The sequence below is a fragment of the Zonotrichia albicollis genome, chromosome 6 (assembly GCF_047830755.1).
Source record: "Zonotrichia albicollis isolate bZonAlb1 chromosome 6, bZonAlb1.hap1, whole genome shotgun sequence".
Classification (NCBI taxonomy): domain Eukaryota; kingdom Metazoa; phylum Chordata; class Aves; order Passeriformes; family Passerellidae; genus Zonotrichia; species Zonotrichia albicollis.
The window spans coordinates 62979029-62997258 of NC_133824.1; the positions used below are offsets into that span (position 1 = coordinate 62979029).

The window sequence follows — 18230 nt, forward strand, 5'->3', positions numbered from 1 at the left end:
CTGGGATTTACATGGGGGTGAAGCGGAGAAGGGGAATTGGGAGTGGAAAACAGCTCGGAGTAAGGAAAAGGAGAGGAAGAACTTGGTGTGAAAAGAAACCTCAATGTTTTCATTGACCCAGCAGACAGTGCCAGGCAGCCCTCAGGAAAAGCCACATCCCTAAATCCCTGCAGACACAAATTCCATGAGTCATGGCATCATAATAAAAATAATAATAATAATATCCCCTCCCATTTTTATTTATAGAAGATGATGCCTGGGAGCTGCTAGATGTTGAACAAAGTCTCATTGTAACACTCCAGGTGATTTTTTTTCCCTTTTCCCTCTCTTTTCCATGGCCCTGTTAATGCTGAGAAGGGACCACAATGAGAAGAACCCGTTAAATAAATGAAGCTCAGCTCCTTCCCAGACACAGTTCTATTATTTCACCCTTATTGTTTCTGTTAAATGGGAAAACTCTCCTTTAGATGGAAAAAATCTCCATTCCACTCTTGGGTTTATCTTTGCTGCAAGTGATGCTGAGTTGAGGAGTGAAATGTGAGAGAAAAGCAGAGTTTGGGTTGACTTTGTGTGTTTATTTCTCAGCATTTTGCCTCATTTCCCTCTCACTTCAGCTCATTTGGCTGTTGTGGGTCAGGATTTTCACACAGCAGCTGAGGAGAGAAGAGAATTTGCTGGAAATAGAAACTTCCATGCCAGGCAGGGAAAGCATTTGGTAAATGGAGTTCCCATCTTGTGCCAGGTGCACCCCGAATCCCAGGATTCAACAATAATCCCCCAGTCTGACCCAGAAATAAATCTTTCCTCTAAGCACCAGCAGGGCCCAGAGGAAAATTTTTTCCCTTTAAATTTCTCTAAATGTCAGCGTTTTTATCCGAGTGTGCCTTTGTTGTCTCTGCTCCATTCCATGAATGAAGCATCTCCATTAATTTTCTGGATGTTTTCCTGTTTCTGCGCGAGGAAGAATTTGTTGCTGCTCAGAGAAACCTGAGCAAAGCACCGTGTAGGTGAAGGCAGAGAGAATCCCAAAATCATGGAATGGTTTGGGATGGACGGGGCTTAAATCCCATCCCATCCCATCCCATCCCATCCCATCCCATCCCATCCCATCCCATCCCATCCCATCCCAGCCCTGTCATGGGGATGCTTCCATCCAAATTTCTCATCTATTAAGAATTTTGCAGATTAATTGCAGCCTTTAGACACAAAATCAGCCTCAACAAGCCCCTCTACCTTCAGCTTCAAATTATTGTTTTTGATTGTCACCTTGGGCTTTGGCCTGTGCACGGTGACACCTCCGGGGTGACCTCAGCTGCTCCATTTTCAGGACCCACTTTGGGTTTTGGGGCTGGTTTTGTCTTTTAAACTGGTTTGTGGTGGAAAAACGAAATGTTTTTTCTGAAAAGTGAGGTCACCGAGTGGAAGGAGGGGGCTGAGGATGCAGGGTCTCATGGAACAGCTGGAGAGAGGAGATTGTCCCCCTCTGTCCTGTCCTTGGGAGATTCCACCTGGGAAATTCCAGCTCCCAGCACAAGAAAGTTGTGGCTTTGCTGGAGTGATCCAGAGGAATCCACGGAGCTGCCCCAAGGGCTGGAGCTGCTCTGGAGCCAGGCTGGGAGAGCTGGGAATGTTCCCTGGAGAGGAGAAGGCTCCAGGCAGAGCTCAGAGCCCCTGGCAGGGCCTGAAGGGGCTCCAGGAGAGCTGCAGAGGGACTGGGGACAAGGGATGGAGGGGCAGGAGCCAGGGAATGGCTCCCAGTGCCAGAGGGCAGGGATGGGTGGGAGATTGGGAATTGGGAATTCCTGGCTGGAGTGAACAGGACTAGGGGAAATGGCTTTAAACTGGAAGAGGGTGCATTAAATGGGATATTGGGAAGGAATTCCTGGCTGGGAGGGTGGGGAGGGGCTGGGATGGAATTCCCAAAAACCTGGGGATACCCCTGGATCCCTGGAAGTGTCCAACAGACAGGTTGTACAATGGGGCTTGGAGCAGCCTGGGACAGTGGGACGTGTCCCTGCCCATGGAAAGGATGGGAATGGGATGAGATTTCAGGTCCCTTTCACCCCAACCATTCCAGGATTCTCTGATTCCAAGGTGGCTCCTCCATCCAGTAAGAGAGGAAAATGCTGGATAGCATCCTTGAGGGACAGCTGCACATCAGATTGGGGCACAGCGAGAGCCACAGAAACGTTTTCCAGGGCTTAAATTCAAGAGCACTGGCAGGGTTGGGAAGGGTGTCAGGCTGTGTGGAAATCATGGAACATCAAAATTGCTGAGATTGGAAAAATCCTCCAAAATTATTCAGTCCAACCCTCCACCAGCACTGCCAATGCTACCATGTCCCCAAGTGCCACATCCACAGGGCTTTAGATCCCTGCAGGAATGGGGACTCCATCCCATTCCTGGACATCCTCTTCCATTGATTCCCTCCTGTGGGAATCCCATTCCAATCTTTATCCGATCCCTCCTTCTTTGCCGTTGTAACAGCAGCACATTTTTAATTCCATTGGACTCTGCCTGTGTGACTTTCACCTTCTGGGAAGTGGAAACCCCATCCTTGGAGTTAATTTTTTCCAAGGGGTGGGATTCCCTGTCAGTTGAAATAGAAAATAATGACCGTGCTCAGCAGCAGCACAAAAGCTCTTCCTGGACAAAAAGCTCTCCAGGGAAATCCCTTTTTAAGGCCAGGATTGCTGGAAGTACCTCTGGATTATCCCTTTAAAAACTGTGTGTGAACTGTAGGCGTGGCTGCTAAAAAAAAAATAATTAAGAATTAAAAACAGAAGGAGGAAGCTCAGACTGGGAAATTAATGTTGCTTTTATGAATTAATGAACTTTTGTTGCTTTTTTAATTAAATAAAAATCCTGGGATTTTGTTCTCTACACCTGCCTTCCTTCTGCTTTCCTGTTCTTTATTCCAAAGCTATTTTTAGGGATTTCCCTTGGGGTTTAGAGGAGTAAAGGATAAAATTAAGGCTGGTTGGACATCAGCACCTCTGGAATGGGCCCGGATTGCATCAATTGAAATGTGAGCAGGGCTCCCAGGAGCTGCCCAGCACCAGAGGCTGGGAAAGGCTCTGGAATTTTTTCCCAGAGGTGGAATTGGGGTTTGGTCACCCAGCAGGTCACTCCTGGCAGGAGGGTGAGCCGTGGCACATCTGGACTTGTGGTCTCTGCCTGGAATCTTCTGGGATTGGTTGGGAATTCTAATATCCTAAAATGTTGGATTTTCTATGAAACTGGCACAAGGATCTTTTTTTTATTCTTTCTTTCCTCTCTGTATCCTGGGAAGGGCTCCGAGGAAACAGAATTGAATAAATTTTGAGATGTGGATCTGGCATGTGTGGTCACTGCCTGAAATCATCTGGGACTGGTTGGAAATGCTAAAATCCTAAAATGTTCATTTTTCCATGGAATTGGCAGAAGGGGCTTTTTTTTTTCCTATCCTTTTTTTTTTTTTCTTTGTATTCTTGGAAAAGCTCCCAGCAAGTGGGAGGATGGAATAAATTTTGGGATGTGGGTCGGGCATGTGTGGTCACTGTGTAGAATCATCTGAGGTTGGTTGGGAATTCTAAAATCAAAAAAAAGTTGGATTTTCCATGAAACTGGCACAAGGAGCTTTTCCCAATCCTTCCTTTCCTCTCTGTATCCTGGGAAAAGCTCTCAGGAAACAGAATGGAATAAATTTTGGGATGTGGCAGTGCTGGGATAACACCTTGGCTTGGTGATCTCCAAGGCCTTTTCCAGCCTCGATAATTCTGATTTTCCATCTTTTTTCCTGGCTGGAGAATTCCAAAGGCTTTGGCAAATATCCTCAGGCATCTGCTTCATGGAGAGGCGCCCTCTGTGATGGGATTTCAAAAGGTTTTAACCAAAAACCTGATCTCCTCATCCAGGGTGTTCCTACAGCCATAAATTCCCAGTGTGCTCCTTAAAAACTTACTGCTCTGGGAATGAATGTGGGGAAAAGGGGACCTTTGGAGTTGAATAAATCCATTTATTTCTATTATCTGCCACAGGCTCAGGCCTGTGAGCTCTTCCCAGGCTGGAGGGTCATGGATGAGTTCATAAAAGGCTCTCCAATAAAAACGGAGATGGTTTATTGATCCTTCTGCCCTTTCATTAGGACTTCCTGGAATTTTTCTGAGCAGAAATTTGATTTTGAAGGGAGTTTGCTGCTCTGGAGGGCATCATGAGGAGCCTGTTGGGCACCACGTGTCTGGAAGGATTTATCAGAAGGGAATTCAGGAGATGGGATTCATCTGAGCCCTCTCCTTGGGTTTGGATGAATACATTTTTTCCAAATTTGTCCTGGGGGTCCTGGGGACAGTGGCTGGACATTCCCTATGTGGCCAGATGGGAAGAGGCCAAAGGCACCTGGATTGGATCAGGAATTGTGTGGGAGCAGGAGAATGAAAGGGATTGTCCTGATTGCCCCCTGTGCTGGAAACTGCTGAAGCACCGCAAGGGCTGTGTCCAGTTCTGGATCCCTCAGCTCTGGAAGGACCTGGAGGGACTGGAGCCTGTCCAGGGCAGGGAACGGAGCCGGGCAGGGGCTGCAGAATCCCTGAGGGAGCCGGGCAGGGGCTGCAGAATCCCTGAGGAGCCGGGCAGGGGCTGCAGAATCCCTGAGGGAGCCGGGCAGGGCCTGCAGAATCCCTGAGGGAGCTGGGCAGGGGCTGCAGAATCCCTGAGGGAGCTGGGCAGGGCCTGCAGAATCCCTGAGGAGCTGGGCAGGGGCTGCAGAATCCCTGAGGGAGCCGGGCAGGGGCTGCAGAATCCCTGAGGAGCCGGGCAGGGGCTGCAGAATCCCTGAGGGAGCCGGGCAGGGCCTGCAGAATCCCTGAGGGAGCTGGGCAGGGGCTGCAGAATCCCTGAGGGAGCCGGGCAGGGGCTGCAGAATCCCTGAGGAGCCGGGCAGGGGCTGCAGAATCCCTGAGGAGCCGGGCAGGGCCTGCAGAATCCCTGAGGAGCCGGGCAGGGCTCACCTGGAGCAAAGCAGGCCCAGGGGCCCTTGTGGCTCTGCACAGCTCCTGCCAGGAGGGCACAGCCGGGGGGGTCGGGCTCTGCTCCAGGGAACAGGGACAGGAGCAGAGGGAACGGCCTCAGGCTGGGCCGGGGCAGCTCAGGGTGGGCACAGCAGGAATTTCCCCACGGAAAGGGGGCTCAGGCCTTGGCACTGCCCAGGGAGGGTTGCAGTGCCCATCCCTGCAGGTGTCCCCTGGAGGTGGCACTGAGAGCTCTGGGCTGGGGACAAGGTGGACATTGGGCACAGCTGGGACTCTGATCTTGGAGCTCTTTTCCAATCTCAGTGATTCCAGTGATTTAGATTGGATATTTGGGAAAATTTCTTCCCTAAAAGGGTTCCCCAGCCCTGGCACAGGTACAGGGTGGAGTCCCCATGCCAGGAGGGATTTAAATCCATGTGGATGTGGCACTTGGGGACACGGGGCAGTGGTGGCCTTGGCTGTGCTGGAGAATGGTTGGATGAGTTTAGAGGTCTTTTCCAACCTTCATGATTCCATGATTCCATGAATATCTGTCCATTGGTTTGGAGTGCCCATCCCTGGAGGTGTCCAAAGAATTCCTGGAGGTGGCACTGAGAGCTCTGGGCTGGGGACAGGGTGGGCATTGGGCACAGCTGGGACTCTGATCTTGGAGCTCTTTCCCAACCTCAGTTATTCTGGGATCCCACTGGAGACAAGGATAAAGGTTATTCTTACTCTTGATTGGCAGAAGTTATTAATTACTAAAGCTGATAATTGTTTTGGCAGGGTTTGTGCTGTACTTTAAATATTGTTTTAGATCCTGGCTGATAACACACGGCAAGATCTGGGGACTTTCACCAACATTTTCTTTTTGGCACAGAAAAAGTTGAATTTTTCCAAGTTTTTTCTCCTCTTGGAGGGGGAGGAAACCAAGAGGAGAAGGATGAGCTCAGAGTGGTTTCTTCTGCTCCCAATGTGCTTTGCTGTCCTTGAAATGTGTTTTAAGACACTTCTCCTGCTGCATCAAGCAACCGGGACTGGGATTTTTAGATCTCTGTCCTGTATGAGAAGTAATTTTGGGAATTTTTACGGGATCCTGATGTAGTTTTGAGGTGTTTAAGAGTGGGAGAAAAAGTGTTAGAGGAAAATACATTCAATATGCATTCCAGAAATCCAGGCTCTAGGGAAATCCTGAACTCCAACAAAGCTTCTGAGCCACCCCAAAAGCAGGAATGGGGATAACCCAGTGTGGAACCTTGGGAATGGGGGGTTTGTCTGGGATTGGGAGAATGGCTGAGTCTCATGTACAAAGAGAGAATATTTTCAAAGGATCACTTTGGGGCAGGAAAACTCAGCAAGCCTCTTTTTTGTTTTTCTTTGGAGGATGGCTTTGGCACAAGAATTAAACTTTTTAAAGGCCCTGGAGAACATCCAGCTGCCACATTCCAGGAATTTAAAATTTCTTTGGCAAGTGCAGAGCCCACTGGGGGTTATGGCAGCTTCTCTGAAGGGTTTCATTCATATCCCAATCCTTGTCTGGCTTGTGACAAGAGTCCAAAATTCCCATTTTCTTGTGGGATGGGGCAGCCCCAATCCACTGCTCCATTCATGCCTCGTCAAGCTGGGATTTTGGAGCTTAGGAAATATTTTGGCTTTTTTACCCTTTTTCCTATGCTTGGGATTTTAAAAGTGACAAAATTCCAGCTGCTAAGCTGTCCTTGTTTCTTCTTGGTCAAATTCCTGCAGTTTTTGGAAATTTCACCCTCACTTGAATGTGTTGGGATCTCATCCATGATCCATCATCTATATCCCCTTCAAATCAGGGAGGAAACACCTTTCCATCAGGAAAAAAGGAAGGACACAGCAATTTCTGCCTCCAAGCCCCATGACACCACTGGTACAGCTCCTGGCTTTTCCTGGGAGTTGAGGGTAGGAGGTTGTGAAATTTCCATCCTTGGAGGTCTTCAGTCCTTGGAAAAGGTGTGGTACGAGCTGGGGATGGGAGAAGGAACACCCCGAGCTCAATCCCACCTGGATATTTCTTGGAATTACGGAGTGGTTTGTGCTGGAAGAGATCTTAGAGATCATCTATTCCCAGCCCCCAACGCTTTTCCTCCCGGTGCCGCTGATTTCCATGGAATCTTTCCTTCTAAAAGCCGCTAAAAGAGGAACCACGCTGAGTTTCTCCCCCTTTGATCTCCCCTTCATCTCTTTAACGGATCAGGTTTGGAGCAAGTTGTAAACTGAAATTTTCATCATTCAAAGGAATCCAAACCTCCCCCTCCTTCAAAAGAGCAGCTCCGAAGGAGCCGGGAGCTAATTAAGCCGAGCACACGGAAAAACAGGAATAAAACCCCCTTTTCTTTGCAAAATTAGCAGCAGTTTCTAAAAGTAGAGACAAAACCTGAAGTCTCTCCGTGGGATTTGCATTTAAATTGGAAGTGGGAATGCATCTGGCCTTGGAAGTGCCAAATAATTACTTGATATTAAAAAGTTTGGAGATGTTTTAGGAGAAGACGTTTGACATCTTAATTGTTCGGTGAGCTGCTGGAAGTTCAGGATTTTAAAATCTTCCAGCTCAAACCGTGTTGACAGGAGCAGAACGAGCTGGTGCTGAAATGTTGGGAATGTGGAGCTTTTTTTAGCAGGAATTTGCTTCAAGCCTGTCTTGGGATGCAGAGGGAACTCTGGGGAAGCAGCATTTTCTCAGTGACCTCAGAGTCTTTTCCTCATGGATTGGGAAGTGTTGGAAGAGGCTGCTTGGGGTGGGATGGAGTCAAAATCCCTGGAATTGTGCCCAAAATGTGTGGATGAGGACAAGGTTTAGTGGTGACCACAGAGGTGGTACTGGTTGATGGTTGGACTCGGTGATCTCAGAGGACTTTTCCAACCTGAACAATTCCATGATTCTAAATGCCCAATTTAAGGAATTTTAATTTTATGAGTGGTCCAAGTTGGAGTGTTGTCCCTAAAAACTCGGGCTATTTATTACATTAGTCTCTTTTCAAATGTTTTTGAATTACTTTGTATTTCCTTCCGACCCAGACTGGTCCTTATGACTGGAATTGCATCCGGGCCTGGGCTTCTCAGGACAAGGTGTGGATATGTTGGAGGAGGCCATGGAGCTGCTCCAAGAGCTGGGAATGTTCCCCTGGAGAGGAGAAGGCTCCAGGGAGAGCTCAGAGCCCCTGGCAGGGCCTGAAGGGGCTCCAGGAGAGCTGCAGAGGGACTGGGGACAAGGGATGGAGGGACAGGAGCCAGGGAATGGCTCCCAGTGCCAGAGGGCAGGGATGGATGGGAGATTGGGAATTGGGAATTCCTGGCTGGGCTGGAATTGCCAGAGCAGCTGTGGCTGCCCCTGGATCCCTGGATAGCCAAGGCCAGGCTGGGCACTGGGGCACCCTGGGACAGTGGGAGGGGTCCCTGCCATGGCAGGGGTGGCACTGGGGGGGATTTATGGACACTCCAACCCAAATCATTCTGGAATTCTGTGCACACTTTGATTATGCTGAGCTGATATCCACAAACTCTGTTATTTGGGGTGTGGTTTTGCTCTTCTATTCATAATTAAGTTTTACAATTAAACCAGAAATCAGTAATTTCCTCTCCATTATTTTCCTCTCCAATATTTTCCTGGTCCATGACGGCAAATGCGAATTTTTGGCAACCGCAAATCTGAGTTTTTCCCATTTTTTCTCCACAGAACAATGCCAAAATGTATTTTCATGTAAAGAATGAAGTTTAATGACCGCACTGAGATAATCACCACTGAAAAAGATCTTTTTGACAGTTGTTAAAGTGTTTGGATAAGGGAATTTAAGGGAATCCGGGAGAATGTTAAAGACAGACCCAATTTTATTGCCCACAGCCAAAATAAACAAAAATTTCGTATCTCCTCAGAGCTTGGGATAAAAACTTGGATTTTCCTTCTCTTGATTTGATAGCAGTGGACAAGTCACTGCCAAGACATCAGGGAAGGATTTCTGTGGGTTTTTATTCAGTGGGAATGAGGGGTTTTGGGCAGTAAATGGATCAATTTAGGCTGGAATTCCAGATAAAAATAAATATGGACGGGAGAGCTCTTCCCATGTGGGGCACTGGAGCTGATTTTATTGTTCCTTCCATTATCACGTCATTCCAGGAGGGTTTGGCCAGGCTGGATGGGTCTTGGAGCAACCTTGGACAGTGAAGATATCCCCGTTCATGGGGTTGGGACTGGACAATCCCTAAATTCATTTCCAACCCAATCCATCCTGGAATTCTGGGATCTTTGGCCATTTCCCTGCTGTGTCTCTGTAGTCCATTGTCCTTAAAAAATAATTGAAGGATCTTTCCCAGGATCACAAACTCTTTTCCCCACGTTTGAGAAGGAAACAGGAAGGGGTGAGGAGCACCTGGACACCAGGAAAGGTTTCCTGGCTCCTCTGCCCCAGCCCACAGCGAGATCCAGGAGATCACAGAATTCCCTGAGATTTTGGAGGATTCTGGAAGTGGGGTGTGGCTGGGAATGAAATTATTGGAATAGTGGAAATTTCCCACTCTGGGTGCTCAGGAAAAGGGCCGGGCTGGATTCTGAGTTTTTCAAACCTCCAACATCTTCTCCAAGACCATGCAGGGCTCCACATCTGCTTGAGGGAGGTTCTTCTCTGGTTCACTGTGAACGGGTCAAAACAAAATCGCTTGCAAAAAAGTGAAGGGAAACAACCAAAATGACTCCAGACCTCCTCAGGGGAGGGCACAGAAGGTGCCTCAAGGGGCCTCTGGCTGCTCAGAGAAGGTTAAAGCCAGAAATTTGGAGTTTTGCTGCTCCATGGCCCTGTTGTCACAGGTAAAACACGGACAGAACCGTCAGCAACCACAAATCTGAGCATTCCCTGTCCTGCATCCACTGGGGAAGCAGCCGGGGGTCCATAATTCCGGTGTTAAAGCCTAAAAATGGTGCAGAAAATTGTGCAGAGCTTGTTGTAGTTAGTGGTGGTGTTTGAGCCATTGGAAATTGGTGAGGCAGGAACATTCTGAGGCATTAAAGGAAAATTTGGGGTCTATAAGGGAGGGGGTGGGAAAAAAAACAACTGAACCTGATGAATGCAAATAGGCCTTGCTTGAGATCCTGAACTGCATTTCATTACTTTGAAAATATAATTAATGAGGGAGGGCAGGGACTGTTTGTGAGGAGTTTGAGGACAAAAGTTGTTTCATCTCGGATTGTTTGATCACATCCTCGTTCTTTGGGGCCTCTTTGGAGCGAGGCTGGCACTTTGCTGAGTCTCAAAGAACAGTTTCAGATTTATTTGCACGTTTGCTGCTCCTTTGCAGCTCCGTGGGCTGGTGACGTTCCCAAAAATCCACTGGCAGGGGTCTGCAGCAGCATCTCCCACGTTTTGCTGGTTCGTCTGAGAATCCTGGAATGGTTTGGGTGGGAAGTGACTTTGGAGATGATTCCATCCACGGCCTGCCATGGCAGGGACACCTCCCACTGTCCCAATGTCCAGCCTGGCCTTGGCTATCCAGGGATGCAGGGGCAGCCACAGCTGCTCTGGGAATTCCAGCCCAGCCAGGAATTCCCAATTCCCAATATTCCATTAAATCTCTTTGAGTTTACAACCATTCTCCCTCGTCTCTGCCTGTGTAAAAACCCCTTAACCTTTAATTTATCTTTAATTTCTGTGTCGCACCCCATGAAAACTTCTCAGCACATAACTGATGCCACAGATACAAAATCCATGGCAGGGCTCAATTTTCTTGGCATTTTGGAATGCCCTCCTGGAAATTTCCTCCTGGAAATGGAGGTGCAGGAATCTACAGCTGAGGAAAACCCAAGCCACTCTTTTATGGGATGGCTGGACAGAGGAAATGATACAAAAACCCCTTTTTCCTTTACCTGGTGGGTTTGGATCAAGCTCAGCTCAGGTGTTCCCAACGTGGTGGAAATCAGGAAGCTCTGAAGGGATTTTGGAGACCTCATCCAGAGTCATGGAATGGTTTGGGTTTGAAAAACCTTAAAGACCATCCACTTCCAACCCAGTTCTGCTTGCAAGAAACAGCTTTGACCCAAACTTTGAGGTTCTTGTCTTTTCTTACCTTGGAATTTGTGCTTTTCCACAAAGGAAAGTTACCCTGACTTCCCTGCTAGACTTTGTTCAGTCCCAGGCAGGAGAAACTGCTGAAAACTCAGAAATAAAAATAGTTTATTGAGGTTATGAGCAACTAATTTGGGCTGAAACGTCGCTCTGGTCGTGCCCATGGAGTTCTTTTTTGGTTCTCCCCTGCCTGAAAAGGATCTGCATAAAATATTGAGGGGTTTTTGTGTGTGTAAGCATTGTTTGTGCTGTTATTTCCACAAACACATAAAAAAAAGCTCAGCTCGTGCCTCAGAGTTTAATTCTCTGGCAGTTTCCAACTGGTTCAGCCTCGTGATCCCAACTTGGTAGTGCTGATTCCTGGGAATTGGCTGAGAATTCCCCAAGGGATGGAGAACTGCTAGGCAAAGAGGAGCGCAAAAAATTCCATTCTTGATTAAAGCCATGGAACTCCCTTAAATAAATATATGTAAATGAATAATGTAAATAAATTAAATAATTAACGAATAAATAAAATCAACCAGTTGGATGCTTTTGAGATGTGGTTGGAACTGAGGAGCAGCATCCAAAGTGACGCTTTTCCTAGGAAAAATACCAAATTTTCCATTCTCTCCTTGAATACGTTGCCTGACTCAATGGAAGAAGCCTCTCCTACCCCTGTGGAGCTGAGGGTAAATAGCTCAAATTTAGGCTTTGTCCCCCCACTTTGGAAAGACAACCTAATAAATAAATAAATAAATTAATTAATTAATTAATTTGAATTATTTTCTGAGCTCTGGAAGTGTTAATTCTTTTCCAGGTGCTGGGAGTGCTCGTTCAGTGTGGAATTTGCAAGTCCTTGCTTAAGGAGCTACTGAATTACCAAAATTGAGTCGGAATTAGTAGAACTGAGTTGGAACTTGCAAAATTGAGCTGGAATTTGCAAAATTGAGTTGGAATTACCAAAATTGAGTTTGAATTCGCAAAATTGCGTCAGAATTTGCAAAATTGCGTTGGAATTGGCAAACTGAGTTTGAATTGACAAAACTGAGCTGGAATAAGCAAAACTGAATCTGAACTCACATTTTCACCACTCGTGGATGGAGTAGACAGATTTTTTTAGTATGTCCAAAGTGTGGAATCTCTAAAACCTTGCAGGGCCTGGAGGGGCTCCAGGAGAGCTGCAGAGGGACTGGGGACAAGGGATGGAGGGACAGGAGCCAGGGAATGGCTCCCAGTGCCAGAGGGCAGGGATGGATGGGAGATTGGGAATTGGGAATTCCTGGCTGGGCTGGGATTGCCAGAGCAGCTGTGGCTGCCCCTGGATCCCTGGCAGTGCCCAAGGCCAGGCTGGGCACTGGGGCACCCTGGAACAGTGGGAGGGGTCCCACCCCATGGAAAGGGTGGAATGAGATGGGATTTAAGGTCTCTCCCAACCCAAACCATTGTGGGATTCTGTGAAATGGATCCAGGACAATGGGAAAGGGAAGAGGAACCCAGGGAATTGTGAAAACTCTCAGTAGAAATCTCCATAAATGGTGGATATCAATATTTATCTTTAGCACTTCTACCCAGCCTGGGGATCTGTACAATTTCTAACCAATATTTTTGGTTTGGGTCCATCCAGATGGAAAAAAACCACTTGGATACACCCATAAACATCCTTTGGCACAGCTCTATAGGGAAAAAAAATATTTTTGGGTTGTGTCAGGAACATTTTATATTCAGTTCATCAAAAAATCTCTGTCCTTGAAAGGTTAAATGCCTGATCCTGAAGCATTCTCTCAAAAAAAAAAAAAAAAAAAAAAAACCCAAAAAATCAGGACCATCCCAACCCTCAGTTGATGTCAGTGCGGATGGAGTTTTGGAGAGTTTTAGGTTTTTCATTTACAGAAAATTGAGGTGAGTGAGATGCAGGAATATTTTATTCCTGGAGACTGAGGATGGAATGCCAGGATAAGAGGCTCCTTTATGAGGAAGATGGTGGGAAATGAGGTTTTCCAGAGCTGCTTTTTCCCTACTCTGGAGGTTATCCCTCAAAAAATCCCCATGTGGAACCCTGAAATTTCCTTATCTCTGGTGGGAGGTGGAGAATTAATTGGATTTGTACTTGGGGTTTGGATAGTCTTGGATGCAGGAGAGATTCGAGAGGGATTGGAGGTGACCCCACTGGTTGTGCCAGTGATTTTTGGGTGATATTTCCCTTTTTCTGGTGCTCTGACAGGGCAGGAAGGACGAAAAGCCAAGAAATCTCTCCAGAGGTGGGGAAAAAAACCCTGAAACCTCAGGAATTATTTTGGTTGGCAGCAGCTAAGCCTGATTTAGGTGCTGGGACTTTCTAATTTTCATTGTGGAGGTGACAGTGCTTCACAGCTGCCTTATCCGTGATGGAATTTAATCAGGATTTCAGTTCCTAGGAAAAATTATCCATGTGTTTAACATGTGCTTTGGAAGGTTCAAGGGTTAGGGTTAGGGGTTCCACCAAAAAAATCCCAGAATTATTGGGGTGGGAAGAACCACTCCAGTTCATCCTATTCCATCCCGGGATCAAGGACATCTCCAACTATCCCAGGTTGCTCCAAAAAAAACCCAAACCTGGCCTTGAAAACTGGTTTTTCCAGGGATGGAGCATCCATTGGCTCTCCAGGGAACCCATGCCAGTGTTTCATCCTAAAAATCAGAAAATCATATTTCATATGTAAAAATATTATAGCAAATATTATATATTTCATATATAAAAATAATATAATCAATTTCTGCCTGATATCTTGTTTATTTCCACAAAAAAATAAAAAAAAAGCTCAGCTCATGCCTCAGAGTTTAATTCCGTGCCAGTTTCCAGCTGGTTCATCCTTGTAATTCCAAGTTGGTGCCATGCAGTTTCCTGGGAGTAAAATCAAATCCTGTGGCTGCAGCCCCTCTAAAATTCATATTTGGGCCTCCAGTGTGTCTCCCTGGTTTTTTAAGATTTTCTAAGCCTTCTGATGTTTACATTCTTGTAATGAACATTTTTGTGCACCTTCTGTTAATAATTATTGTTTTGCATTCTTTTCTGCAGGAGTAGAAATTTGATGGACTGTTGGTTTATCAATGTCATTGGACTAGTGGCACTGTCACCCTCCAATCCACTGTCACTTTTGGAAATCTATAAATGTTGGAGTCAGAATTAAACTTGCCTTTTTTTTTTACCTTGGAGAGTTGCGTGTCTGCGCCGTTTTATTTCATGTCCTACCGCAACACCAGCGAAGCCAAATTTCCACTCTATCATAGAAAATTTCTCTTTTATTTTTTTTTGCCTTCCAGCCTTAAAAAAAGGACGCTTCTGGATCACCCCCGACCCGTACCACAAGGACGACAACATCCAGATCGGGCGGGAGGTGAAGATCTCGTGCCAGGTGGAAGCCATCCCCCCGGAGGAGCTCACCTTCAGCTGGTTCAAGAACGGGCGGCCCCTGCGCAGCTCGGAGCGGATGGTCATCACCCAGACCGACCCCGACGTGTCCCCCGGCACCACCAACCTGGACATCATCGACCTCAAGTTCACCGATTTCGGCACCTACACCTGCGTGGCGTCCCTCAAGGGAGGCGGCATCTCGGACATCAGCATCGACGTCAACATCTCCAGCAGCACGGGTGAGGAGGAGCTCGGGGCTGGGTTGGTGGGGTGAAGGCACCTCGTGGTGGGGAGGGCTCCTCCAGGGGCTGCAGAGAGCTGGAGAGGGAATGCTCACCAAGAGGTGGTGGCAGGAAAGGAGGAGTGGGTTCAAAGGGAAAGAGGGAAAATTTAGGCGGGATGTTGGGAATTTGGAATTCCTGGCTGGGAAGGGTGGGCAGGCCCTGGGAAGGAATTCGCAGAGAAGCTGTGGCTGCCCCTGGATCTCTGGAAATGCTGGGTTGGACAGGGCTTGGGACAGCCTGGGAAGGTGGGAGGTGTCCCTGCCCATGGCAGGGGTTGGAATGAGATCAGTGTTAATCCCAAACCACTCTGGGATTCCCTGATCCTTGATCAGGGAATCAGAAAAACAGAGAAATTCTTGGTTTTATTTTCATCCGTTTTTTATTTTCTCCTCCATCCTTTTGAGGTGGATTGCTCATGGAGGCAAATCCCACGTGCCCAGGCTGCCAGTGCCTGCTGTGTCACCCTTCCCCAAAAACAGAGATTTATTTTTTCAGCCTGTTGCTAATTCCAGCTACATTTGCCAGTGGAACAGACAGCTCAGGGATAATTAAATACCTGTGAGGTTGTGACAACAAATAGCTGGGCTGGAAAGGGGAAACCCTGCCAAAAACCCTCCTGTGCAAAGGTCTGGGGTTTTTTCCCGCCCTAATTAGAGAGTGGAGAATCCCCCTAATTAGAGAAATTAGAATGTCTAAATTTGGGGGAGTTGGGGCAAAAAATGGGGTGGGGACAGAGAAATTCTTGGTGGGACCTCATTGATTTGGTCACTGTTCCTCAAATGTGATCAGGGGCTGAGTTGCTTTGGTCAAACAAGAGAAACCTGAGGAAGTTCCCTGTTGGATCATTTTTGGTCATGGATGTGCTCCAGGGCTGGAGCCCCTCTGGAGCCAGGCTGGGAGAGCTGGGAATGTTCCCTGGAGAGGAGAAGGCTCCAGGGAGAGCTCAGAGCCCCTGGCAGGGCCTGAAGGGGCTCCAGGAGAGCTGGAGAGGGACTGGGGACAAGGGATGGAGGGACAGGAGCCAGGGAATGGCTCCCAGTGCCAGAGGGCAGGGATGGGTGGGAGATTGGGAATTGGGAATTCCTGGCTGGGCTGGAATTGCCAGAGCAGCTGTGGCTGCCCCTGGATCCCTGGCAGTGCCCAAGGCCAGGCTGGACACTGGGACAGTGGGAGGTGTCCCTGCCATGGCAGGGGTGGCACTGGGTGGGGTTTAGTGTCTCTTACATCCCAAACCATTCCATGATTCCATGATTTTACTATCAGGAAAAGGAGTGGGAGGATTCTTAGAGGAGAAGAGGCAACTTTGGAATGATGGATGAGCATTCCAAGCAGACTTTGTCACCTGCCTGCCCAGGTGGAACAGCCAGTGCAGGGTGTGCACTCATGCATCCAATATCTACTGAATTCCCTGGACTTCCTTGGGAATCCTGTGGAAAACTGATGGGATTTCCTGGAGACAGCCATTAGTTGGCCATTCCTATCAGCCCATCACAATCCCTGCAGGAAATGATGAATTCTGTCACCCTTTAAACTTCCTGTCCTGGAACGCTCCAGAAAATCAGGAAAGGGGAAAAAAAAATCATGGAATTTGAGCTCAGCCTTTTGCAGCATCCTAAAAGGAATTCTGCTCTTGGAATGACTTCATTACCCAGCCGAGTGGAAGCTGAAATAGTTGCAGTGCTTTGAAGGTCATTACTGATTCATCAAGATTCATTACTGCTCTGCTAATTAGGAACAGAAGGCCCAGGCACAAACACATTTCCCAAATGCCACGACTGGCAGGGCTTTATTAACATCCCTCTGGATGTCTGGGATGGGGGGGAATTTCCTCTTCCTGATGTTTGTGCAGCTCCTCCTGGAGTGGGGCTGTCAAATCCTAAGGAAGGAGGAAATCCATGAATTCTCCAGGAGGCTGGGAAAGGACGTGTGGCTCTGGAATTGCCCTTGTTTAGCAGGAATATTTTTTTTTTCCCCTTGACATTTTCAGCAGGAAAAATCAGGGATTTATGTCCTGAGTATCTTACATAAATGGACCTGAAGTAATCCCCTCGCTGCTCCCCCTATATCTCAATAAAATAGGTCAGTGAAAAGTGGGAATCGAGACTCAGACGTGGAATATCTGCCCTAGAAAAACCCTGTCATCCATAAAACCCACCCTGGGCAAATGTTACTGAGAGCCAGCCTGGGTTTCTCGGGATATGTGGGATCATGCCATGGAAACCTGGAGGCAGAAGATGCTAAAAAAGCAACAAGATGTTAAAAAAGCAACGAAAACCTCAATAAAGTGGGTTTGTGGTAAGCGAAAAAAAAGAGGTGGATTGGAGGGTGTCAGCCTGTGCAAGGGATTTTTGCTCTGCCTCAAATGTTGGATTTAAGCAGGAAGAATCAGCTTTGGGATTGGGATGGTTTGCTCTATCCAGGAGACTGCTTTTATTCCCAAAAATCAACATTTATCCCTTCTGCCTCATTCCCTTTCCACCTTTTCCCTGGAGACATCATTGAGCAGGCAAGAGATTTGTTATTTTGGGGTGTTTTCCTTTATTTTCTGGTTTTGCCGCTCTGAATTGTCACGGGAAGGTCTGGAGGAAGTGCTGATCCCTCTTTTCCCACGGGAGACCTTCCTGTGGCTCATTCCCACCCCGTGTGGGCACAGCCAGATGTCCCACGTGGAAAAACATCAGAAAAATTCCTGCCCTTGGGATAAGCCTGAGGATGTGCTGAGCTTCTGCCACCTCAGGATGGGAGCGTCCCGGAGCAGGACGTGGATTTTGGATGAGCACAGGGTGGCCTGGAGGCCTCCAGATCTCATGGAATCATGGAATCACGGGATCATGGTATCATGGAATCATGGAATTACGGAATCAGAAAATTATGAAATCATGGGATTATGAAATCACAGAATTATGGAATTATGGAATCATGGAGTCATGGAATCAAGGAGCTGTTTGGGTTGGGAGGGATCTTTGAGTTGGAAGGGCCACCTTCCGCTATCCCAGGTTGCTCCAACAATTCCAGGGATAAATTTGCCTTTCCAGAAGTTCTGCCACATTCCAGGCAGAGAAATTCCTGGAGAGCTGCTCCATGTGAAGCTCTGCAATATGAAAAGGGCTTCCCTGTCAAGCTAATCAGCTCTCCATTAAATAATGAATTAATTAAAGCTCCAGGCTGCTGTTCCAGGACCTGCAGCCTTGATCCGGTGGTGCCACAGGACTCCTCTGGTCATCCTGGTCCTGCTTTGATGAGACATGAAAGGGACCTTGATTCCAGCTCCAAATGTTTATTGGGATCACAGGCGTTGCATAACGAGGATGTGGGGTTGGGGAGGTAATTAGTGGCTAATTAAGATATTTGTAAACCTTAAGCACCGTCCAGAGTGGTCATTGATGGCAGAGGCCTTTGGTTATTGCAGCAAATGGATGGGTTTGGTGATCTGCTGCCCCTGGGATTTATCTTGGGAAGGAGCAGAGTGGACAGAAAAATGCTGTATTTTGTTACAAATCCCTGT

The 18230-nt window shown here is 47.5% G+C and overlaps 2 protein-coding genes across 3 annotated transcripts in view; one reads left to right on the forward strand and one right to left on the reverse strand.

Annotated features, from left to right (window-relative positions):
• Positions 1-14573, reverse strand: part of LOC141729302 (uncharacterized) — a 143268-nt gene extending 128695 nt beyond the window's left edge. The window contains exon 1 of the mRNA XM_074542214.1: positions 14392-14573. Coding sequence (XP_074398315.1) covers positions 14392-14573 — 182 coding nt within the window. The remainder of the gene's footprint in view (positions 1-14391) is intronic.
• The window catches only part of MDGA2 (MAM domain containing glycosylphosphatidylinositol anchor 2), a 220308-nt gene that overhangs the window by 120366 nt on the left and 81712 nt on the right, over positions 1-18230 (forward strand). For both annotated transcript variants that reach the window (XM_074544152.1, XM_074544153.1), the window contains exon 7: positions 14351-14680. In XM_074544152.1, coding sequence (XP_074400253.1) covers positions 14351-14680 — 330 coding nt within the window. The remainder of the gene's footprint in view (positions 1-14350; positions 14681-18230) is intronic.